Source organism: Calonectris borealis, chromosome 14, assembly GCF_964195595.1.
Source record: "Calonectris borealis chromosome 14, bCalBor7.hap1.2, whole genome shotgun sequence".
Classification (NCBI taxonomy): domain Eukaryota; kingdom Metazoa; phylum Chordata; class Aves; order Procellariiformes; family Procellariidae; genus Calonectris; species Calonectris borealis.
The window spans coordinates 20581823-20607104 of record NC_134325.1 but is presented as its reverse complement, the minus strand read 5'-3'; the positions used below and the strand labels follow the sequence as shown (position 1 = coordinate 20607104).

Below are 25282 nucleotides of genomic sequence, written 5' to 3'. Positions count from 1 at the left end.
ATTTTGGCCAGACGGCCACTACGAGCTGCAGCCGAGGCGCGCCACACGATGAGGCCGCACTTCCCCTGCTGAACAAACCGCGTCCCAGCCGGCCTCCGGCGGAGACGGAGAGTAAAGGCGCGCGCGTGCAACCGCAGCTGCGTTGCCGCTGCACCAACTCCCGACAGCCACTTGCTGCGTTTATCAGTACGTTAAAGTGCTCCCGTGGGAATTAAACGGTACCGCTGGGCACACTCATGCTTTCACCGCATTTTATTTAACAACATTATTTTTCACTTATATTCAAGTGCAGAAGCTCCAATGTGTTCCAAATTTGCCCAGCACAGAGGGAACACAGGAAAAAAAAGTCCTTCCGATGGCAAACTAAGAACTTGTACTGACTTTTTCAAGGCAATTAAATAAACCAAATGAAGGTTCGTTTCTTTTTTCAAACGAGGTAGGGAGGCACAGGGAGAGGGAAACACTGGCAAATCTCATTGCAGCACCTACTTTAGATCCATCTCAAGAGAGATGATGAGATTGCTGTAATCCACATGGTGGAGGTTCCAGTCTGGCAAAGTCGAAGCTTCCTTAAGCCGAAGGTGGCTCCCAGCTGCTAGGCTGCAGTTAGGTGGGGTTTGTTTCTTCCAGATGAGGTTTTCACAGTCTCTCTATTATTCAAAGTTTTGGAAGAGAATAGGGAGTAGGGAAATGCTATCACAGTATCAAAAAGTCTTTCAAAAAGGAGTTTGCTAGAGGGAAGAGTGTGGTTTGTAAAGGACAGACCGTTCACGCCGGGTTGCCGATCCAGCCGGCCGCACCACGTTGTTCATGAACGGTTAAAGAGGTAGGTGTGCTCAGACGGTGACTTTCTCCATTACGCTGTCCGTGACGTGCACCTCGTCGGCTTGCACCGTCACCGTGGCCGACTGGCCGCAGATATGCTGGTGGTCCTTCCAGTCCTGCGAGGGAAGAGCAGATGGGAAGGCCATGAAGAGAAAGGGCCCTTGGAAAGTGCAAAAGCACACCGGGCCCCAAGAGAAGCCCTCTTTGAGAAGCGCTTTCTCCAGCACAGACGGGCTACAGCAGATCTCTAGTGCTCGGCCAAACAAGACTAACGACGGATAGGAAAGGAACCACACACTGGGTCAATGCTACAGGTGGACACAAACTAAGCAGAATGCTGGCTTCTCAACCCAAAAACCAATCCAGGACATCAACGTCAGTTAGGTCATGGAAAATTTTACTAAAACAGTAGAACCTTTACTTAAACCCTCTCCTGAAAGATAGCTCACTACGAGCTAGCACTCCTGAAGGACAGCGCCATACAAGGGGTCTTAGTTCAGATATGGCAAAGGAGAGGAATACATTCCTCCCAAGACTGACTGACTTTAACTTCTAGTCTGAACTAACAAAATACTCCTCTAGCTTGCTCAGCTCAGAGGCTGCACATCACAGATCACAAATACCGGGGGAATCTCAAGGATTCAGTTACCAACAAGCACTTCAAACTCTCCCACCCTATTACAGTGCACAGCACCAGCTACAGGCATGGGCTGACGTCCCCTTAGAAGTGACAAGCTGTCTAGGAGGGGAACAAAAGGTGACTACTCGGTGCCATTTCCCAGTGCACCTTGTACTGAGAGGACAACAGGGTGGCATTACTGTCCGTGAGATGCCTGGGCAGGCGGCAGGTAGACTGCGTAAGTTTGCTGCAAGCAGCATTTGTTCATTCTTTGGAATTTTTAATCTTTCTGCTATGCAGACAGGGAACTTGGCCACCATTACGCTTTGTTACAGACAAAAGGGAAGAGTCAAAATTCTTCAGCTACTCAATACACCTGGCCTCAGCTGATGACAACTGAAGCTTGGACAGCCTGCAGAACTGTAACCTTGGCCAAACTAAATTATCCTCTCCTCTAACGCAGGGTGCCAAGGGTCTTTTTAAGGAACCTGTGCAAAATATGAAGCACAGTGGTTTCCTCCACCGTACTTCCTCATACCTGTTTCCACTTCCCATGTTCAAAATCTTATGGTTTGTCCCGCTGCATCATCTGTAGCATCACAAATAATGTAAAGAATAAAAGAACTATGTCCTCAGTGACACAGCAGGAGCACAGATACGGAGGAGCGTTCAGCTTAGCAGGAAGCAGCAGGGAAGCGTTGTAGAAGTGCTCTCAGCTAACTGGTCCCCACAGCTCACACGGTGCCCATGCCCTCATTTCTGGTGTCACTCTGATTTTTAGATCACCTTTGAGAAGGCGTGTGCAAATCTTGGTACCTTCCCTACCCACTTGATCCAGACCCTGACCCTGACCCGCAGAGCTGCCCCATCACTGCAGCCTGGCTTGAGGTCCACCCGGCAGGGTGGGTCGGGGATGCTGGGGCTGCTGGCCCGGGCAAGGCTTGTGCTCTGGCCGCCTGTATGACACGGCAAGTTCTGCTGCCCGTTCCTCTCGCCGTGCTTACGCCCATCAGGTAGCAGGCAGAGTCCTCTGGCTCTCCCCAGGGTCACACAGCCCTCTCTAGACAACTGACTCTGCAACTCACAAACAAGCTCATACCTTCCGCTGGCAGAAAGTGGAGCAGTAGTTGACTTTATGGCATCCTGTGCACTCATTCGTTGCCTCACGACCGCAGTTGACACAGGACTGCTGTGAAAATGGACAGCAAGGTGACCACGTCAGAGACAACAACAACAGGGAGATCACCGAAGTGTAATACAGGTGCTGTAATATGACGCGATGCAGAAGCAGTGGTAAAGCCCCCGTTTCCCAATATATCCCCAACACATGAACACAAAACAAACAGGCCCAGTGGCTTCTGGAAACACTTTCAGAGCCCCACTCTCCTCACCATGTTAGCAGGGATCCCTTCGGAAAATTAAATGCACCTCTGTTTTCCTTCCTGGTGGGCAAGAAGCCCTTCAAAACCATGGGTGAGGTACTGAGTGGTGACGGAAATCTGTCCACAATACCACAGAGATGCCTCCCTCCACGCAGGTCGTGCCTCTTATCAACCACAGCCAGGTTACTGCAGGCTTCAGCAGGAGTCAGTCTTAACCAAGGGCAGGTGTGTTCCAAACAGCACAGGCCATCGATGCCCAAGCGATGCCCAATTATCTCAAATTTAAAGTTTTAAAGGCAGATTTGGTTGGTGGTTTTGTTTGATTTATAATCCTGCGTAAGTATGAGAGAGGGTCTGAGAAAGGACAACAAGAGCAGGCATAAGGATGGGTCCCTTCAGTTTAATCTTTCCCTGGTTTTTGAGAGGAAAAAGGGATCGGCTCCTACGGGCTGAGCAGGCTTGTTCTGTTGCCAGTCAGCAGCGCGACTACATAAGCAGTGTCCCAACAGGGAAACAGAAGACGCAGGAGTAAAATCAAGAAGGCTATAACAGGAGCAAGGACTTAAACCTAGAAGTAAGGTGAGTTAGGATACACGGATGAAAAATCACACCTCGTTTTTAAAGGATGTTTTTGTGTCTATCGCTTTAATCTTATATCAGTGACATCAATTAACATAACCTGCATATTTAGGTGGAAATATCATTGAACTACCACAAAAATAAGCACTTCACAGAGCATTCTGTTTCCAACTCATTAAATTACTGACAAATCATTAGCACGTCAGAGCAGCAGTGTGAGGCCGTGACAGGAAGCGTTTCTGGGCTGTGAAAGTATCGCAGGCGTCTTTAGTTCCACCAAATCCTTCTCCCTTTTGAGCACAACCAACCTAACAACCAGTGCCCTGATTAACACCGAGTTCATCACACCATCTGCTCACATCTTATCCACGTACCTACAATTAATAGTTGGTGTGACTGAGCTATATTTGTATTCCTGATGTACAGCCGGGGATTCAGGCCCCCAAAAAAGGGGTATCTTTAAATGGAACAAGACAAAGAACAAAATAAAATACAAGACATCCCCAGCTTACCTTGATGATGATTTCTGTTTTCCCATCCACATCTTCTGTTTGTTGAAATAACTGGTTCTGATATTGCTGCAAGGAAAAATACACCAGACCTGTCATTTCACAGCCAGAGCATGATGTGAGGGGTTGAAAAGGGTGCTCTGTATGGAGGGTCCTGACACTGAGCTTGCTCCTGGCAAGCCCAAAATTGCAGCTGCAAGAGGCCAGAAGGGAACCTCACTCCTCCCTTCTAAGAGAGGGACACTACAACCTTATGTGGAGACAGATGAAGAAGCCTGTGAGAAAACGGCCTGAGGTGACAAACTGCCGGTTAAGTACAGCATTTACTCAAACCCCACTCTCCCCACTCCATCCAGCCAAGCACTCCTTCTTAAAACAGGTGGCTTAATTGCCACAAGGGAACTGCACCCCCCACACAAGAACCGAAGAAGTTAGCAAAGGAAACACGAGGAAAATGCCAAGGTAACAGGGCCAAGTGCCATCTTCTTGGGCCAAATTTTGGGTCAAGTCCAGTGATCCTAATCCACTAACAGGCAAAAGAGTCTGAAGGGATGGCATAGCCCAATAGAATGGATTAGGGAAAAAAAACAGACAAAATTAACACACTCAAGACTTTAGAAACAGCAGCAACCACCACCATTATTCCTCCTTTTAATAAAAGCATAAAAGGGCTTTCAAACAGTTTTTGAATTTAGCAGTCCTCTGGAGGTGACTTTTAACGCGCGCTTCGGGTGTGTTGCAGATTTACTCCAAACCAGTTCAAGTCCAACCAGGTGCTGCTCCACATATTGCCTTGCCATGCTCGGCAGCCAACGCTGCTGAGAGACAGGAATCCTAAAACAAAGGAATTCAAAACTGATCCCGATTTGATTATGTGCTAACTCTGATTTACATTTATTTGGAACAGTTAAAAGTAAGAAAAAACCTTAACCCCCACCTTCAGGCAAAGCAGGTTTATCCAGGAGTGACTACAACCCAACATATAAGGAGATTAAAGGCTTAATTTACAAGTTCTCTATGACCTGATATCACAGTGTTTATTCTCCTGTGAAATCACAACCTTCAAAACCTTTATATTACCATGACACAAATTCAAATTAAAAAACTCTAGGGAGATGGAGGAGGCAGCAGGGAAACCTCTTGCTGTATGCTGCAAGGGGTGTGATTGGGTTCTGCCATTATTTGACAATTAGGCAAGACCAGGCTAATTAGCAAGACAGGACACTGCATCCCCAATGCTTCCAGTACTGTGTAGGCAAAGTGTGCATCACGTGTATGGAAATTTCAAAATTACTATTTTGAAAACCAAAATTGTGTCCAAGCTGTAAGTATTCTTGTGAAGACAGGGAATACACCGGCAAGCTTGAGATGTGGCCTCCCAACCCTCCTATGTCTCAGGAAGAAAATGACCTTGATTCTTGAGAGAATCATTAATGTCAGTGAGCACCGGCCGTGGAGAAGCTGGGACTCAACGCTTCGTGCCGCAGCCTCTGCCCTCTGCCACCCTGCACATAGGCAGAGAACTGGGCTGGCAGGAAACTGTGGATTCTTCAGGAAAGGTTAAAACGAGTTTCCCACTGTTAAGTGAAGACAAATGACCCACGTTAAGAGTACTGGCCTAGGAAAACTGCGTAATGCTTCTAAACTTTTTAGTGAAGAAAGTGGAAATACAGATACCAAAGCATGCGGTGAGCTGGCATTTCAACCCAGCTTGAAAACCTTTGCACACATAATCTCAGCCAGTACCGTCCCCTCTGCAACAGCCCATGCAGAGACAGTGCCAGGCCTGAACAAGCTGAATTCCAGTTCTGCAAAAGTGCCACAGCTCCAGAATTAAAGCCCTCCCCACCACTAGTCTCCACTTCATCCTCTACAATCGTGGCTAATCCTGTTCTCCAGGGAGACTGCCAATGAGAAGGACGTCAAGAGGAAGTCCAGCCACCTCTGTCCTCGTCTGAGCCACAGCAGCTCCTCCACCTCTGCTCTCAGCCCCTGAAGCCTGCTGACAGAAACCACACGTTTAAGCCCCTTCTGTCTCCTTTTTATCTATCCGCATAGCGAGTCCTCTGGTTCTGCACAGCCCATGGTGTGAAGAATTCAGCCATTCAGAAACTACGGAGAAGGAAAAGGTGTGATAAGAGGGAGGATCCAGCCAGACACATCCAGACCTCTCACAAAACCGACTCCAGAAAACCGATAACCTCCAATGCTCAACTGTTTTCACTGCTTTGGAGTATACAAACCATTATTTGCTTACTAGAGCTACATTTCTTAAATGGCCGACCCTTTTTAGGTTAATTTCATACTCTCTAGCCCTGAATTGTTTTAATCTTTCTAAAAAAGAATTCAGATGATCCAGCTGTTGTTAGCTGATTTAATCTTCCACCTTGTTTTCAAATGGGCTGAGCTCCAAAGGCATCACTGCATTACAAGAAAAGGGCTATTTCAGTTAAAACACTTGCCAGATTTCGACACAGATTCTTTTAAATTTATACAGAAAAACTGTTTAACACATTTCCTGAATATCTTTATTATCTTCCAGCAATGTCTTCTAACACAGAATTTGGTGAATTCATGTATTCTCCCCCTCCTAAAGTTTATCCAATATAAATGATGGCTTAATGCACGCTTAAAAAAATTACATTGCCAAAAACTACACAGAGCTCTGTGTAAAGTACTGTCTTTAACCCATTCCTTTTGGGCCAGTCCTGCAGGTTGTCAAATATCTCTTGTAAGAGACACTGAGTCTTTGTTGCCACACTCACTCTCTTCCTAAATGTTCTTCCCTAAATCAAAAAATGCAGTAAACCCAACATTCAGATAGTAACCAAAGGATCAGATACGCTCAGTCACAAGCTAATTAATAATGACGTGGAGAACTTTCTCTTAACACTGCATGAAGTTCTGACAGAGCAGTTGTATTTAATGAATCCCACGCAAAATGCTGTAATTCAGAAAAAGCTTATAAATATTTTGATATTTTCGTAATTTGCAATAAGCATGACGCATTTTATAAACACTGAGCTGGGGAGTTTATGTTTGCTTTTCTTTCAGAATGTCATTCCCCAGGACTTCTAGGCAACACAAAGGCAACTTATGTTTGGTGTCTGCCAACATAAGGCCATACGCAGGCTGAGCACCAGCTGCATATGCGCCTCTTGTTTATACAGGGAAAGCACAAGGCTTATGGCCATCAGTGTTTCTTAAACAGTCAGCTTCATGTCTGGAACTAACTCTGTGAGGGCTCTGCTTATTAATTAAGGAGTTCTCATCATCAACAGGCACATGAGATTCTGCAACAGCGTTCAAAACAGGAAAGATATTTTGAACCACTTAGATTTTAGAACAATTTTGTTTCAAAATAAATTATTGCAAAAGAGATATTTCTCATAAATGCGGGAATTGTAGATTTTGGGTTTACAAATTGTCCTTATTTCTAGGACTTATAAAGTTGAGGCTTTTTTACACAGTCTTTTACCCAGAGATCCTACCACTTTGCAAACTGGTATGCAAGCCCCCTGTGAAGGAAGTGTTATCCTTATATTAAAGAGCAGGCTCTGAGGCCCAGAGAGGCCAAGGACTTACCCAGGGGCATCTAAATAACTTGTGGCAAAGATGGAAACAAAATTTGGAAGAGATCCTCAGTCTTGAAATTTGCCCAGCAAACCACGATCCTTAAACAAGTTTAGAGAAATTAAAAAGGACAAAGACAGCAACAGAGTGCATGCAAGGACCTCCAAATTACAAAACTATGTTGGTGAAGCCTTTAGCTCCAGCACTTGGAATCTGACCGATAGTTTCTTCAGAACAGCTAAGGACAGCACCAGACCCTGACACAGGGCATTATATGGCTGTAATCATATAGCAGGGAGGCAGAGTGAAAAAACCCTCATGTCACACATGAGAGAAGAGTGGAAAGCAAGTGTATTTTTCCATATTTTCTGTAATTGCCTATGAAAACAGGCATTTATATTCCACTGCTGTACAGCCTGATGCTTAAACGCTCAGCACTTCCCAGTTCAGCCCCCCTTTGCTTTTGAGGACTCTGTATCCAGGTATCACCATGTGTTTGGAACTGCAATTAGGGATCCAATCTTCCTGCAAAATTCAGATTACACATGCCATCTTAAGGAAGAAGCGTGACTGTAGATGCTTCTAATTTATACTGCACTTATAATTTTTTATGGTTTTCCCCTGCTACATTTAGCAGATCCCCTTCCTGCCACAGTTCCTCTCTGATGTTGGCATTTCCACCTTCAAAACGATATAAACGAGGGGAATAATGTACTCCTAAGACTGCTTTGAATCGTCCTGGATAATATCATTCGCAAGCGTGACCAGAATGAAACAGTGATGTCCGCTCTTTGACTTCACAGTTAAGAACATAAGCGTACAGGCAGCACAGACACCTCCCCTGCTCAAAGAAAACTCAGAGCAAAAACCTGCCTTTCCCAGTTCAGAGCTCTGCAAGTCCCACAAGCACTTACCACTGCTCAGTATAGAGTACAACTTCTGGTATTTAAAGCCAAGTCAACCAAACCGCTGCTATATGGGAGCAGACTGGCTCATTTGTGATATTTAATGAACTCCAAAGCTCATTAAATAATAAGTATTATAAGTGAAACACAATATAGTAAATGATTTGCAATATACAACAAAGCATAGAAGCTGTGATTAAAAATTCTTAATGCTTAATTTATTGCTCTCTAGGAAGACTGAAACAAAACTAGCACACAAGTAAGTTTTCCTACGTGTTTGCTGTTCTTGCCACTTCTCTACTCTGCTTAAACTTGGGGCCGCTTCCTCTGAAGGGCAGGTAAAGACAGTGCTGTCCCAAGCACGCTGACTTGCTCTTTGGTCGGAAGGCAGAGGCCATCTCCCTCTTTCGCAGGGATGACAGAGGGATATGGTCAGGGATATGGACAGCTGCAAGATCAAAGGTGCTTGAACTCAACATCCTCAGGAGCTGAGACACTGAACTGGGAGAATAGCTCTGCACCGCTGTGAAAACTAAAGATACGTATTATTTACAGTCATGGCAATGAAGTTTGCGTATCCAGTAGGGAACCAGCCTGCTCCTAACAGATTTCTTTAATCCTGCTACATATTAAGTCACTCTTCCAGGAAGAGCTGAGTCTACAGCTCTATTACACTTTAATCTGTTGTGCCTTTGCCCTGCAGCTCGGATATAATGTCACCATCTTTCACTTCTAAATACCGAGGAACGTACTGCTGCACAGAAATCCTGCAGACTGGTGGCTCTCCTACAGAGAAGCACCCACACCGCTGCGTTCACCGTCTCCGCTCATGCAAGCGGAGGAGGTGGTGAGAAGGTTCCCCCCGTTTGTTAGCCCTTGGAAGTTCTGTCAGTGTAACAAAGTAGTGATAAAGCACCTATCTCCTTTGTATTAAATTGGTCCAGAAAAAATCAACAACAACCAAGGTAGGAAGACACCTCTTCCTCCCTCTCATATACCTTAACTTATCAAAAAAAGCAGTTTGACCACACACATACTCAGCTTGGGAGAGACTTGCGTTACAAATGAGGGAAACATTCATGAAATCAGAAAAGCACCTTTGACCAACACAAAAGCAGACAGCCCATTATTTGACATTTATTGTAATTACTTCCAATGCTAACCCTGTACCCAGAAATCCAGAGTTTTTCCCAAATATGGAATTCACTAGAAGGAATTCAGAAATAGCTACTTGCAATATCCTCCAGATGGTTCCAGAAGCTAGCACACAGCCACAAGCTCGAGAATTGTTATTTGACTATTAAAAAAAACCCACCATGAGCAAGTGTCTTTATCAAAATACAAAACTGTTGAGGTACCCATTACACAATGAGAATGGTAAGACACACAGGTTGTATAATCGGGCATTCAATAGTTCCTGGGAAAGGGACTTCCTCTGGAAACAAACATGTGCTCATCCTTGCCTTGTAAAGTCAGCACTTTAATCAATACACAGGAGTGATTTTAACTCCCATTCCCGGGGCAAGAAGAAACTAGAAATACACTGAAATGAGTGTTTTGGATCAGAGGGTGAGGGGAATGGACTCTGAACCACCGTTCCAGAGACCACTGTAAGGATAAACAGAAGGGAAGACAGCAGATAAACTCGAGAAAGAGCAGAGAGCGAAATTAAACAAAGTCAGATGTTAATCTCTAAACTGTGTCAAAGCTTCCAGTTTTTCGGTATTCCACGCTCTACACAGCTTTTTAGCAGCAGACGGCCCAAACCTGGACAGCAGCACGAATACCCATTCTGCCCAGGCAGAAGGCAGGGAAGAATTAGACTCTCAACATATCACACACCTGCACATCAAGGATGCAGCGTACAGAAGAGTTTAGCAGAGACAACGTGGCAAAGAATATCAAAGACGCTGCAAGGACTGTCATAGGGGTTCTCAGTTCTCAGCAAAGTCTTCCCACACACATTTCTTCAAGGTCTCTTGCTGCACACTCGTGCCTATGAATTCAGTGGAAAGCTGACGTTAGCAATAACGCCGATGGCAACAGCAGATAGTGTGGTGTACAGGAAGGGAGTTCATCAGCTACCGACAATGACACCAGTTTCACAGCACATTGCCCCCCACCTCTCTCCCTCAAGTCCACACCAGCAGCTGTGGATCTGGGGGAGAAGGGGAACGCGTTCAGCAGTGCATGGAGCCAGATTCAGGGTGCATGCATGAGCTGGTGTTAAGAAGAATCCAGGGTCCCTACCATGCATCAATTAAAGAGAAGAAAAGCAGGGCGAACAGGGCAGTCCTTGTAGATAATCCCTTACAGAGGAGAGAAGGGCCACTGGGTACGAGCCAATACTCCTGTAATGCCAGCCGGCCTTGCAGCCTTACCACAGGACTCATGCGAGATCAGCTTTGCTTGCCCAATGCTCAGCAAGACACCTCTAAATTTTACTGCTTATCTTCCCCATAAACTCTACAGCTTGCTGTTCTTCTTATCCCTCTGCCTCTTCGGGCCATTGAAAGCCTCTTTGATAGCCCCGCTTGACATAGAGCAGCCCCTGCATGGCTGAACACTCACCATCTTTCCTATACCAGGATTCAGTGCCCACGTCTCATAAATTTAAGGATGGCTGATGGGACAGCTCAGGACTCGTAACACCAAACAGTTTGTATTACTAGCCTGCTACACACAGCTCTTGGAATCTCAGAGCACTCTATTCCTTTCCCCATGATACAAATAACTTAGAAAGATTTCTCTTGGTCATGCTGCTCTCAAGACATTGAGAAACAATTTCTAACGGCTACCACTGTTACAGCCAGTAAGGTACAAGTCTGTTCATCACTCAGCCAAAGAGATGCCCTTGGCTGAGTCTTCTCACCTCCTCTGGCATAATTACCTCTTTCCTCTCCACATCAGCTTGAATTTTTGCTTGCGTGACAGCAGCCTCGCGGAAGGAGGAGCTGGCCTGTTTGGCCTGTTCAATGAGAGTCTTCAGCTGCTGGGCGGTGTTGAGCAATGAATTGACCATCTCTTCCAAGTACAGCCAGCTCCGCTGCTCCGTCACTTCCAGCCCATTCACCACCGAAGGGGATATGGCTTTGGTGGGGGTCGTGGGGGGCACCGCCAGGGCAGGGAGTGAGGTTAACACTGAATATAAAGAAAGAAAAAGAAAATATATAGAATTAGGGCATTTCATTTCCATAAAGTGGGGGGGGGTTGTTGGGGATTTTTTTTGTTGTGTTGTTTGGTTGCTTTTTTCAAAAATATGGTCTGCAAAAATTTGCAATCCAGCTAAGTTTTTGCTGAACAGACCTGCCTTTTGTGACCCAAAGTGCACAGAATTGGTCTGTGCAGAACAAGTCTTTGGGGCACTCTCAAACCCAGAGGACAGAAGAACATGTATTCCCAATCCTATTCTTTACTCTGGGAAGGAATTAACACCTTCCAGCACAATTAAGCAGTGAAGGCAGCATCCCTGGGACTCCTCCACCACTATCATCACAATGTTCCACCTAATGTTTTCCTTAACTATCACTAAGTAAGGTTATAATAAGCCATTCAGTGACCCAAAACATCAAGTTTTCTGAAATATTCTGATGTCACTATAGAGATGTCAATTCTCAGGTTGCAACACTACAAAAAATAGGCACCGATCCACACCACACTCCCCTACACTTCCTGAATTCTGTTCTTAACCACAACCCTGGCCCAGGAATGGAATGAAAGCAAGACAGTTATCATCACCTCAAAATCACATGTATTACAAACATGCACTTTCCAAAACCACTGGTTGGGAAGCCCTTTAAAAAAACCCTCAACTATTGTAATTTCTTTGGACCCCTTCATCCTGCATCCTACCATAAAACAAACTTATGGGCATAAAAATACACATACCACACCAAAACACTAAAAATTTTAATAAAAGGTATTCATAGCTATATGTATCTGTTTCAAATATCCTGGGTATTCTGAACAGCAATGCCCATTGCAGCTCTGAAATGTCTCCTTGCCTAATCCCAAAGGTGAGAGTGAATGTGTACAGTCCAGAGGGAAGTTTTAGCTTCAGACACTAACATCTCCTGACATTTGCTTTACATTCACTGTGTTGGACAGTTTTCAGGAAAGCAATTTCTTGTCTACAGCCCTTTCCTCCAGAATCCTAACTACAACTAACTTCACTCTTGTATAAACTAGAATGCCACAGGTATGAAACTAAATACGAAAGCACAGAAGCCCAGCAATACTTCTAAACATAGTGCAAGGACATTAAAAGAAGGAAAAAAACCCAAACCAAACAATTATTGTGGTGTTGCAGCCTTTACTTTTTCATATCCTAACCATAACCTTAACATAACTGCAGTTTGTAGGAACCCACCAGAACAAAGCTAAACTCCTATCCTGGTAACCTAATCAGACTTGCCTTGTACTTACCTCCAACCCCCTCAATTACCAGGGCTCTGCAGTCCTCCCTTTCCCAAAGGCTGTGTTAGAAAATTAAAGTCCTAGAAGACCAACAATGTCTGTCTTAGCCTTACCTTTGCAAATGTTTCAAAAATACAGCAGTTATTGTGTCACTAAAACAGCTACTTTTTCACAACCCTAGGTTTGCATATACACTGGGAGACCACAGTGTGAGGAAATTAAATCTAGATCCAGGAACCCAACAATACAACAACAGTGTAAGCTCACCTCAAGGCAACATTTCCAGGAACAAATGTCATCTGGCTTTTTTGGCCCTACTTTTCCAAAATTTAACTCTAACTCCAGCAATAAATACTCGCCATCTGCCATAAAATTAAGTCCAGGATATTCACATCTACCAACAGCTGACCTCTAAATTCCTCACTAAGTTGTTTACTAGAAAAAAGAGGGCACCACCGACTTTGGGGCTGTGCAGTCTTATTACCCCAAAATCTACTAATAGTCTATTTCAGGATTTTTCCTCACATCTTTAGGCAGAAGTTTCAGAACGATTCAGCACACAGAAAAAGCAGTAAGTACTGCAAGCTGAGAAACCACATTCCTTCCTGGATTGTTCCGCGTTCTCAAGGGAAGAGCTGTTAGTATTCCAGGCACCAAAAGCCAATTAGCTTCCTTGATTTTTAAATAGTGAGTGACAAGTTCATGTAAAAAACGCAGGACCGGTCCAACTGATGGATGCTATGGTCCTCAGAGAAATGTCGAACACAGCCGGGAATATAACTTCAGAAGCGCTGAGCCATTTAAATCCTGTTCGCGTCCTGCCAGTGTCTGCTTTTCTTTTAGAGGCATTACTTGTAACTCCTCTACCGCCTCTGCCAGGCAGCTTGTCTCCCAGCTCCCGCACTGCTGATGCTACCGACGGTAACGCACTGACAATGTCCTTGAGCATCTGCAGCGTCACAAGGGAGTGCCCCCCAGACAGCTGCAGGCAGCACAGGTGCCACTGCTGGGTACTGACCACTGTTTTCATTAAAACGGGTCATTATTGCAGCCAGATTCTCTGCCTTGAAACCAGAATTAAGAAATTTACTAAGCCGGAAATTCGTGAACAAAACATAGAGGCTGAAGTGTCTGAAAGGCACTTTATTCTCATATACTTCATTATCAGTCTCCCATCGCAATCCGTTTTGGATGTCATTACAGATATTGGCACGCTGGTCTGTCTAAGGTGGCTCCAAAAAGAAAGGCAGAAAGAAGCCTCCAACCTCTCTGACTGAAGGATAGGGACACAGAATAGCAAACGGCACAACCTAGTTAAAAACATAGAACAGCAGACCCCCCCCATTCAGGAAAAAATCCTCTTTACTACACTTCAAATGGTACTTAAAATTAAACCGTGAATACTGTCCTGAAAAAATTCAGCTGTAAATACTGTCCTGAACAGCAACAGGCCAACACACCTTCCTGTACAAGGCTGAAACTCCAGTAGTTCCACTCACAGTGAACCTCTCCTTAGTGAAGCATCTGCAGACAAGCAAGACTTCTTGCAAGACTGCACTGAACACTCAATATCTTCCAAGACAGCAACTAATTTAAGTGTTAACACTTTAACCCTTTTCAAGTCATATCTGGTAGTTTTTCATGCAAGCAGCAAAAGCTGAAAGAATCCTGCACAAATATGAAGAGAGAGAACAAGTCTCAAAACCCACGGTACTGCAGGTCACTGTGTGTTAAATGTGACCTTTTCTGACAGACAGCATTGCAAATTCACTATACAGGTAAATGGACATTTTACGCTCAGCGGCCCTTAATTAAAATAGTAATTTTAATCAATTTGCACATGATTATTTGCACTTAGATATGAGTAAGAGAGAAACCGGTCTTTTATCAGCAGCTGTTTGCAGAAGAGCCTTTCCCACTGCTACATTTCCAGCACAATATTTATCCCGGCATGGCATTTGATAACTTATCTAACAGGAATTACTTCCGATTCCTCATTTTGGCATAGGTATATCAGTCAAGAGAAAGTATTCACTGGTGAAAAAATATTAATGTTTAATTAGTAACATCAAGATCTGACTAAGACTTAAAACCAACAACAAAATTTCTTTCTGGACAGAGAAGGAACACACTGTGCTGCTCCAAGTAAGTAAATAAAAGGTCAATCAGAGGGGAGAACACAGGCTTTAAAAAAGAAAGACTTCAGACTGCACAAAGGAATACTACACGTTTACATGATCTGTTCTTGATATCTGAGAGAACAGTAAGAGGCATCAAAATCTGCCTTACAGTTCCTTTGCATTGGCAAGATCATTAAGTATCAGAGTAACTTTACAGAATCATAGAAATTAGAGAAGTAAAAGGCCTATAAATCGCCTAATCCATCAGCCAGCCAGTGGCAGACTATTCCCTGCTGTATCTCTTGTCCAGGCTCGATAAAAACACAAAAAGCAAGAACAACACTCCAAGCTGCAATTCCAGATTCTTCAACACTTCCAGTTTATATCAGTACAGGCAACACTCAAATAGCATTGTGGTTCACTTAATTTATCAGTCAGCTCTACACATGAAAGGTCATTAAGTTTACATATATAATTACATTTGAAGAGATATTTGATAATCAGTTTAATCCATCCTATCAAACACTAAAGGGCTGATTTGCATTTGTCATTTTTCATACTGTTGTCTTCTTTTTTCACTCGAGTCTATTTGACCACAGCAGGGCAGGATCCCACTGCGCTTGTTAACCAGCACCTTGCATTCCAGCACAAACGCCAGTGTTAAGGGATGGAAAACTGACATCGGATGCGAGAGCAGCACACCAAACCTGCCCAAAACTGCCTCCAGCAGGTATCAGTGGATTCATAGAGAGATGTGAGAATTTTTAGAAAAGCTTCTGTGACGTAATTTTAAAAGGCATGGTCTCCTCAGATCAAACACTAAATAAATGTTTAGCCACAGTGCCCAAGTGGTGACAAAAGCCTTGAAACAAAAGCCTTAGGAAAGGCAGGGGACTGCAAGATGATTTAGGAAGCAGGATCACAACAGCCTCCTCTGGTAGAAACCAACAAATCAAAGTTCTCAATAACAGAGTGAAAAACTTTCCACAGAGTGGAAAATCTGCTTGTCCAAATCTTAGTAACTGCAAAACTCGTAAGCAAAACAGAGCAAAATTTGTTTTTCTGCCTCAGTCTTTACCTTTGCTGAGAAAGAAGATTAGAGAGTACATTCAAGCACTGCTAACTGTGTCTCACATGACGGACATAAAACATACCAATTTTGGGATGAGATGTTGGCAGTGCAGCTTCAGGAAAAGGTGAAATCTGACAGTTGTCCTGGTAACTTGGATAGTGAGGTTCTGGGTGATTGACCCGGCAAGGCTGCTGGACATTGGTATCTTGAACTGCAAAGGAACAACGGCATTATGAATCACTGTGTAGCACAGCTGTCACGCATTTCTTATGCTTCTTTCACCCATATTTTTTTTACATTCTATACAAGTTCCTACACTCTATGATAATTCCAAGGGCTGCAAATGAGAAACAGCAGCATGATTTTACACAGTTAACAAGCAAGGCAACCTTGTAGTGATTTCATCTCTCTCTGCTTTCACTTTTAAAGGCAAAGGTTACTGCTAGCTTCCCTCCCGCACACTTATATATTTACAATAATCACAGGACTCCAAACTATGGTTCTCAGAGCAGGATAGTTCCCTCAGCAGAGCTCACAACCCTGTGTATGAATCAAACTGAAAGAACCAAAATATATGTCATGTATTTATATTTTTTTTTATTTATTCTGGCATTTTTCAGCATTTATTCAGTATTTTTCACTTAATCTCAACACTCAGCTAGTTTTCTTTTTTTTTAGTAGTATTTTAGGACAAAGCAGGAGTGAAAAAAAGGACAGAGATGACCATATACCCCTAGAAATCAGCAGAGGTGTACGTTAACAGCTGCAACATCTGGACAAAACTTTTAAGGTCTTTTGTGCAACTGGTAAGATTTCAAGCTGCTGAAATCATTTCAAAGGAAGGCCAGCAGGTTACGGATAGTCTCTCTGTAAGCTCTTGAGAAATAAACCCTTTGTGCAGCATTCAAAATGCTTCTTCCTATAGCAGTGAGCGTCCAAACCCTTTTTTCTCCTTCTCACGATGTCTAGCAGACGTACACCTGAACTCTTACCAGCAGCTCCAGTGAAAACATCACCCTGGGACGGACTTTCCGAGATAATTGCTGTGGCTTCCACTGTCGATGCACGGTCAAATGTCAGAGCACCGGAGGTAGTGATCTGTCCAGAAGGAGTCACGGTGACTGGAAATATTAGAAGTACTTTCATAATTAACACTCAGCGCGGAGGCCTCGGTTGTTTAGCTGTTGATATCCCTGTTATGAATCATCCACAGTCAGAGAACTCACAGATCAGTAAATGGCCTGTGATAACCCAAGTTTGGATCACACCTATGACCAATACAATTGCAAATGGGACTAAAAGCCCCATTTGGCTTCTGAAGGCACTGCAGGCCTCCTGCAGGCCTCTGTTTATTCTCTGGGTGTATGAGGCCAGAATGTTCACTTACAACATACTGTCTCCCAAATCACCGCCTTTTCAATTATTATATGAGCAAAAACTTAACACCTACCGGAAAGATCCAGTGGGGCCACAAAACCCATCAGCTTCTGGCTGATTCTGATTCGTTACAACTTTAGCAAGAGTGGATCTTACCACTTAAAGTGACATAAAAAACCTGTGGATTACAACTAATTCTATGACAGTTCGGTTAGCTGGACAATTTTAGCTGTCTATCTACACAGAGTGATATAATATGCTTGGCCAATGCAAGGAACAAGTCAAAGAATCCTTTTGGATGAATATAGCTGAGTGGCTCCAAAATGTTTAAAACCCTTTTTAAACAGGATTAATTAATCTGGCACCATTACTTAGTAATGGGCTGATTCTGTGGCACACTGCTCAGCCAGAAGCATCTTTTCACAAACAATAATTCAAATTTAAGACATTGAGGCTACAGATTCATGCCTGGTGAAATATGTGGCTACTACCAAAACAAGCAGTCCCCCTCTCTCCAAATGCCAGCATGAGCAAACGTGCAACCTCACAGCACCTCACATTAATGAACCAATACAGATTAAACCTCTTTGGGCGATTAAAAAAACCCCAAAACTCTGTAGAATCCTTGCGTATTTCTCTTCCTGCTGCTGCTGGTAATCTAACCTTACTTTTGGCTGTTCTTTTTTGGATTTCTGTTGCTTCCTCCTCAATTCACTCTGTAATGTTACCATCCAGATGATGCTAGTGTGATGAGAGCAGGAGGACACATGAATGTGACTGGGAACGTGTGAGCTGTATGAGCCTGCAAATTAATTTCTGTTCCCACACAGATGGCTTGACAATCAAAAACAGTAAGTAACAAAGCGTGTCCTGAATGTTAGAGAGGAATTTGCAGATGAAAGCGTCACCTTCTGCCTCTTCCGTTAATGACTTTCAGGCTATGGAATTCATTCCAGCTGCTTGGAGCCTATTTTTCTACGTATTTCAAGAAATAGCACAAATCTTACTCCATAGCCCCCACCAGATTCTAAAGGACAAAAACGAAGCTCAGGGGATGGAATGGGGATTTCCGGCAGAGCAGAGAGGGCCAGCCTTCCCCTCAACCTAATTTTCCTCAACAAGAGGAAATTTCTCACTTGCCACTTGCGAAAAACCTACCTGAAACCCACTACGGATCAAGGCCAGGACTCCACAACTCCCCCTGCGCTGACAGAGCAGGTAGAGGAGGGAAATACAATCCAGACCTCTCTCACAACAAAATGTGAAACCTACTGCTCACTGCAAAAGGATGTTAAGATGCTTAAAACCGAGTCTCCTGGAGGTCTAGAGTTGCACTTTTTCCTATTTGACTTGCAGTCCCAATGGGGCAACACTGTGCTAGTTTCTACAAAATAGGAAGTGAAATTAGCTAAAGACACCAAGCCAATAAAACTATCCAATGAAAAAGAAGTGGCAAAAAATAAGACATTTTTCTCAGTTGGCTAGTTCCAAGGGGCCACTGATAGACATAAAATATCTAGCGTGGCAATTCTTCATCAAAAAAGGGAAGCAATTTTTACCAAAGAACCTACATGTAGTAGCAGCTGTGGCAGGAAGCAGAGTGATGTTTTTGGGGCAATCCTTCTTCGCTGGAGTTGCAGGCATTTCATTTTCTTTTTTCCGCCTTTTATATGGTACAAAGAGTCGTACGGGGCCACTCTAGGCAAAACACAAAAAAAAAAAAAAAGAAAAAGAAAAAAGGAAAAGGCATTAGCTGAGGCACTTCTTTGGGGACTTTGGGTTTACTTCTCATCTTTCTAGATGCAGCTAAGGTCAAGCAGCACGTATTCCCATGGAAGATGCGTGGCTTGCAACAAATGATCAAAAAACTCCTACTTCTCCAAGCCAAAAGAACTCTGTGAAAAACAAGCTACACCAAGCTCCCTCTAGCTGAAGAGGCACAGATTCAGCCTCTTCCCGCTATTATTTAAGGAGCAGAACTGGGCAAATAATTGCCTGCTGGCCGAGGTGGTGGAAGAAAAGAGAACAAGTGTGAGGATAAGCCAGGAAGCAGTTAGTTTCAGGTCTAGGAAATAAGCAAATCATCCAGTTCATAGCAGAAAAGAAATGCAGAACACTACTTCAAGTCAAGCTAAAGACTTCTGCTTTCAGGACTTTAACCTAATTTTTGAAACAAACAAACAAACAAACAAAAAACCAAACCCGAAACAAATCCAAAACAAACCCAAACCCAACCAACTAATCAACCAAAAAACCCAGTTTAATATGAAAATATAGATCCAACATTACATTAATTCCTTATAAAAACATTTTTCCAACTCAAAAAATTGTGAAATTTGAGTCAAAAATCACAAATAGTTTTGTGATTCCCAAAATAGTTTTGACATCCCTAAAAGGGGGGATGTATTTATTTTACATAAATACATTATTTAGAAAAGAAAAAAAAAAAAGAAGAAAAAAGCAATAACTATTATCCAGTTTTACTGAGGCTGCTACGCAACAGCGCTAGCAGTTCCTATCTCCTTATCTCCTTTCTTTATGAAGCATGGACAAAGCACGCTGCAACCACAGTACTTGTGAACATTTCTAGGATGCTCATGACCTGCTTGCTGTAGCAGCTTGACTGATTAATTGTTTTTAAACTAATGGATGTAAAACCTACAACTCACCAGAGTCATGTCGTCGCAGCAAGCAGCACAAGTACAAGAGGCAGCGTGAGGATTCAAAATCCCATCCTGAAATTAGAAGATTACTAGTTCAGCATTAGCATCACCAAAACCACCGAGAGCATGACCGTATTCTGCTAAAAGATCCAGACAGCTCCCAGAGAGACGCACCCATTCCCTCCTAGGGACCCTACACCGTAACAGAGAGGCCAGCTCCTCTACATCATAGCGATGGGGTGAGTGGATAGGAGGAGAGTGAAGGAAGAACAAACAATTTTCAAATCAAAAGGCAAGGATATGTGAATTTGTTTCTGCCCAAGCAGAAATCAACTGTCAACCTAATGGCAATGACAAATTCTCCATGAGACTCCTGGACACTGCAGGAAATAAAGGACCAAGGTAATAATAAATGGTGCAAGTGAAGAACATGTTTGTCAGGCGAACAGAATTAAGCAGATCAGGTTACTGAATTACAGTATCATGGGTGAGAGCTGACTTCTCAATTTCTGCAATACAGCTCAAGGCTGGACTTCACCCTGCATAAACTGTAACCCCTTTTCAAGTACAAGCAAGATTTGTATTGTGCTCTTTGAAAACACATCTAGAAAAATTCCTCTCACATCACTGATTCTCAACCAAATCAAAATGTTGCTTCCGAGGTGCCCCACGGCACCATCACACATAACTCTGCAGAGGCAGCACACAGCTTGGACTGCAGCGCTGGACAGACTCTGCCCAGGCTCCACCTGCCCCTTCCAGCCGAGAGGAGGAAGCAAACTTAACCTTACGTGAATAAGGCACTGCAGTGGCCTCCCAGCATAGCGGATGCTCCTCTTCCAGTCTTTGCTGCTGGCTCGTCCTGCCATAGCTTCAAATTCAGTGGGGCTGTACCAGTTGTCCCCTTGCTTAATGCACCTCCCACGGCCTCCTGAAATAAAACAGAAGAAAGAAATTGTTAGTAAAGGTTAAGAATCATTTTGCCACTTTCCTAAAGAAGTAAATACTGAAATCGCTGGGCAAAATAGCAGTTAATCTATAGCAATCACCAAATATGCCCATCTGCTACTTCTCATCACTCCAGGATAACCATGCTCATTTATTATTTTGGCTGTGACAGGGACTGTGCATGTTTAGAGAGCTCCAACTTTGGGCCTCACTAATGCATCAAAAGGCTAGAAAAAATTACTCATCCACAAGAAGGATAAGTCTTTCTTGAATAAACACCATGAATTTAAGCCCTTCCTTGATTTGCACTTAAATTTCTAATCCTTCTGGTCGTGAAGAAAACTATCCATGAAGCAAGCGCTGTGCTGTGCAGTCAGGCTTGCCAACAGTTTCTGCTGCTGGTTCTTCAGCTTTCCCACAGAGATAAAAGAGAAGAGGAGGGGCTAAGGCAGCTAAGAGTCCCATTAGGAGACAAGCTCTCTATTTTCTGTTCCAGCAGGGATTCTTAGAGCTTTGTAGAAACATGGGTCTACTTCTGAGACAAAAAGAACGTTAGAGGAGTCAACCTATTACCAGAGAGACTCACTGCACAGCAGCCTGTATCTTCACAGATTTAAGAAAGAAGTTTAAAAGCCTCTGAAGAAAAAGCAAAATAGAAGAGATCAATAATATCGAAAGGGACTAGGCTGGCTAGGAAACTGTCTTTTTTTTTCCTCACGATCGGCCCTTAAAAGTAGCCTGATTAAAAGAAGAGTGCACCGAATGAGGAAGGAGCCATCACACTTCCTCACCCAAGAAGGTCATTGTTACCTGAGCCGAGTCTGTTTTTATACAGAATGCCACTGATATTCCGGCACCTCACCGGGAGCTCGTTCTCATACACAGACGGGTCCCAGTTATACTTGGTTCCAGTTTTCTCTTGGACAGATGTTAAAGGGGTAGGAGGAGATTGTGGTCCTTTGGAAAAAAGAAAAGAAAGGTGACAGCAACCAAAAAGCACACTGGCTATACCTTCACACTCTCAGCTTGGCTGGGGCAACAGTGGCAAGCAGTTAACTGAAGCAGCTGACACCTCTCCACAGCAACGTGAGTTACACGGTGCACCACAAAAAATTCAGCTTGAACGTTCTGAAAATGACTGAAAATAAACCAAACTGCATCTTAGGAAAGACGCTCTAACAGCGCATTAAACGCTGAAGTTGTAACCTGGAGTGGTGTAAGCAGCTGGCTGGATCTTCCCCTTCCCAGAGGCCGATCCTGTGACGCGTTTCAGAGCGCTGAAGGTTTGCCTTGCCATCTTGTGGGCAGAAAGGAAACTGCCAAGCAGCCGTCAACAAAAACCTTAGCAATAAAGACATCAGGTATTGCAACACTTAAAATCAGCAAGAGGCCTGAATGGAGACAAAACTGTATTCAAGTCCCTTTAAAAACGTGCAGAACTAGGAGACTCATATTTTTAATATCGATATTAGAATGATCCATCTGCTTTTGGGGGTGGGATGGGTGTAGAAAGGCATGACACAGCCCAGCAGCAAGGCAAGATTTTTCAAGAAGCTTATTTGCAAGGGTTAGGGCAAAGAATAAGAAAATGAAATATATTTCTGACAGGGAAAAAAAACCAAAAAAAGTAAGTATTCTTCTACTCCCAAGAAATACAAGTACCACGTGAAGAGGGGACAAATGATCCTTATAAGGCAACTGCATAATATTATGCACATAATGTTTTTTAATCCTAGCAACACAATTCAAGTGGAGAAAAAGCAACCCCTCCGGGAGAATGACACTTCAAAAACAGATTGCCTTATACCTGGTGTGAGAGGTGCTGATGGCCCCTTCAACCCTGTGGTTTCTACAATGCTGCCGTCTGTGTGAACCACTATGAGAGTGGCTTTTTCAGTATTCAAGCTGTCCCCAATTTGGAGGGCCGTTCTCCCAGACTATAGAAGAAATAAAGAGTTTAAATTGATAGAGTTAAAATACCGATGTATTTCAGTATTCCCTCAAATCTTCTCAAAGGTACCCTAAAACACCAATCAGTATGGCAGTTATTAGGTTAGTTTTTGAGATTTCAGCCAACCAAATTCAAAGGTTACATCTTCCAGGTCATCAGTTCCATTACAGAATGAGTATATGGGGGTGGAAAGGTAAAAAAACCTCTCCAAGTGATAAAGAAAAAACTGTATGTCCCCCAGCTAATGGTTTTGTGGCTTAAAGCCTGTATACTGCACTGAAAACGTATCTTTGACCTTACTACAGCTCGAACACAAAGCAAGCTCTTCATCTACACTAAGAAAGTACATGGGACTTTGCTAAGGCCCCCAAACAAAAGGATGGACTTACCAACACATGTCCTGAAATTGAAGCTGCATTTGCCACAGATGTAGTGAAAACATTGTCTGCAGAGGCACCAACGTTGGCTACTGTCACTGTGGTGACTTCTGAAATGTAAAACAGACATGAAGTTAATATTCTGCTGCATCCAGAGAGCCTGATAAACAGCTAAACATCAAAAAATATAATTGCATCGCCTCCTTCCTTCCTATTCAAAACTAATTTTATTTTTCATGACACCTTTAAGTTGTTATAAACACAATAATTCTGGTTTTTATTAAGCTTTGGGCTGAACATACTCAAATCTCTTTGAGACCATAACAGTAGTTATCAGCATGTGATGAACTAAGGGAAAAATGAATATTGCATCCGTACTAAAAAAAAAACAAACTGTGATGCTTTTTATTGAAAGAGGGGTCACTGGCAAACATCAAGATAAACTGACTCTCCCTCTGCCATATATTAATTTCTAGGGTGCCATTACCTGTACGCTTGGTCCAGTTAAAAAGTGTCCAAACTTACAGCCAAATGTTTCTATGATGTATAGCGTATTTGACTGCCTAGCTTAAAGCAGTTTTTCAGTACGACACATGGTGAAAAAACAACACTGAAGCTCACATGGAGATACCCATCTAGGTATGACGGGCTCTGAAATTTTCTGCGTATCAGCTTGCCTTCAAAACTCTGCACGTTTCAGGGCACTTTGTTAACGGGACACAGGGTCACAGTAATTTTCGATGCACAAAGGCAGCTCTTGCTCATTTTACTTTACGTTATGTAGTGTGAAAGTGAGGAGCGTGTCATTTTGTAGGAGTGTGGGAGTGACCCAAGCGTCAGCTCGGACCTGCCCTTTCTCCACGGCACCCTCTGAGGTAAACGACTGCATTTGTACGCCGGACAGGCGGGAGCGCTGCAGGGAGAGGGCCCGGGGGCCAAGGGCCGGGGCTGCCGGCTCCAGCCCGGCAAACCCGAGCGGCAGAGGCGGCTGCGGGGGCCGAGGGGGCAGGCGGCAGGCACTACGGGCAGAGCGGCCGGGGCGGGACCGCGCCGCTGCCGGGGCTGAGGCGACGGGGCTGAGGGGAGCTGCGCATGCGCACTCCGCCCGCCCTGACCTGCGAAGGCGGCGGCGGCCTCGTCGGCGCTCGGCAGGGGCTCGGCTCCCATCTCGATGTGCTCGGCATCTGCCGCCATCACCGTCACCGCCGTCACCTGCGCCGCCGCCTCCTCCTCCTCCTCCTCCTCCTCCTCGGGCTCCGCCTCCGACTCCGAGGCCGCCGCTTGCGGCGGCTGCTGCTGCTGCTGCTCGGGTCCTTCCGTGGCCGCCGCAGCCGCCGCCGCCGCCACCGCGGCCGCCGCCGCCACTGCCGCCGCCTCCGCTAAGCCCAGCTGCTTCGCCGCCGAGTCGGCGTCCTCCATCCGAGGCGGCCGGCGGGCGGGGGGAGCCGAGCCCGCCCGAGCGGGCCCCAACGCCCGCCGCTCCCCCCCCGAAGGCCGCTGAGGAGGGTCCCGCGGGGGGGAGGGGGCCGCGAGGTGGGGGGGCCCGGTCTTCCGAGGTCACTCGAGCGCTCTTCGGCGGGCGGCCGAGCGGTGCCGAGCTCGCCCGAGCGGTTCCGAACGTGTTCCCCGGGCGGAATCGAGCGCTTCCGAACTGCTTCCGATGGTGCCCGAAGTGTGCCGAGTCTTTCCAGGCCTCGTCCGATGGCGATCGATGGCTCCCGAGCGGGGCCCGCGTTTCCTGCCGGCTGGCCAATCCCAAGGCAGGACGCAGCCGAGCCCGGCCGAGTCCGTAGAAGCCCGGCCCGAAGCGATACCTGACAGATCGGGTGGGGGAAGCCGAGCCCGCCCGAACAGGGCCGAGTCCCCGAGCGGTCCGGCCCAGAGGGTCGAAGAATCCCGAGCTCGCTCGAGTCTTTTCCGATCCCGCCCGAAGGCGGGTGAGGCGGGCGCGAGGAAAGCCGAGCTG

At 44.8% G+C, this 25282-nt stretch overlaps 1 protein-coding gene across 3 annotated transcripts; it reads right to left on the bottom strand.

Moving 5' to 3' along the window:
* Positions 1-237: 237 nt before the first annotated feature.
* DEAF1 (DEAF1 transcription factor) lies at positions 238-25115 on the bottom strand. 3 transcript variants are annotated; one of them, XM_075163618.1, is made up of 13 exons: positions 24432-25115; positions 23329-23426; positions 22796-22925; positions 21799-21945; positions 20832-20971; positions 20047-20112; positions 18949-19075; positions 16993-17121; positions 16083-16211; positions 11283-11533; positions 3918-3983; positions 2544-2633; positions 238-941 (listed from the first exon to the last, which is right to left on the bottom strand). In XM_075163618.1, the coding sequence occupies exons 1-13, from the start codon at positions 24733-24735 to the stop codon at positions 837-839; spliced, it is 1782 nt and encodes a 593-aa protein (XP_075019719.1). In that variant the 5' UTR covers positions 24736-25115; the 3' UTR covers positions 238-836. The 3 variants fall into 3 exon arrangements, with proteins under 3 accessions (XP_075019719.1, XP_075019721.1, XP_075019720.1); XM_075163620.1 differs by lacking the exon at positions 24432-25115 and adding an exon at positions 23804-24090; XM_075163619.1 differs by lacking the exons at positions 238-941; positions 2544-2633; positions 3918-3983 and adding an exon at positions 10253-10388.
* Between the last annotated feature and the right edge of the window lie 167 nt (positions 25116-25282).

Coding starts and splice junctions, on each gene's coding strand:
- DEAF1 (XM_075163618.1), bottom strand. CDS start 24,735: ATGGAGGACGCCGACTCGGCGGCGAAGCAGCTGGGCTTAGCGGAGGCG. Junction 16,212..16,992: donor TGTTTTCACTGGAGCTGCTG/GTAAGAGTTCAG, acceptor GTTCCTTTGCAG/TTCAAGATACCAATGTCCAG. Junction 942..2,543: donor CCACTTTCTGCCAGCGGAAG/GTATGAGCTTGT, acceptor CTTCCCTCGCAG/GACTGGAAGGACCACCAGCA.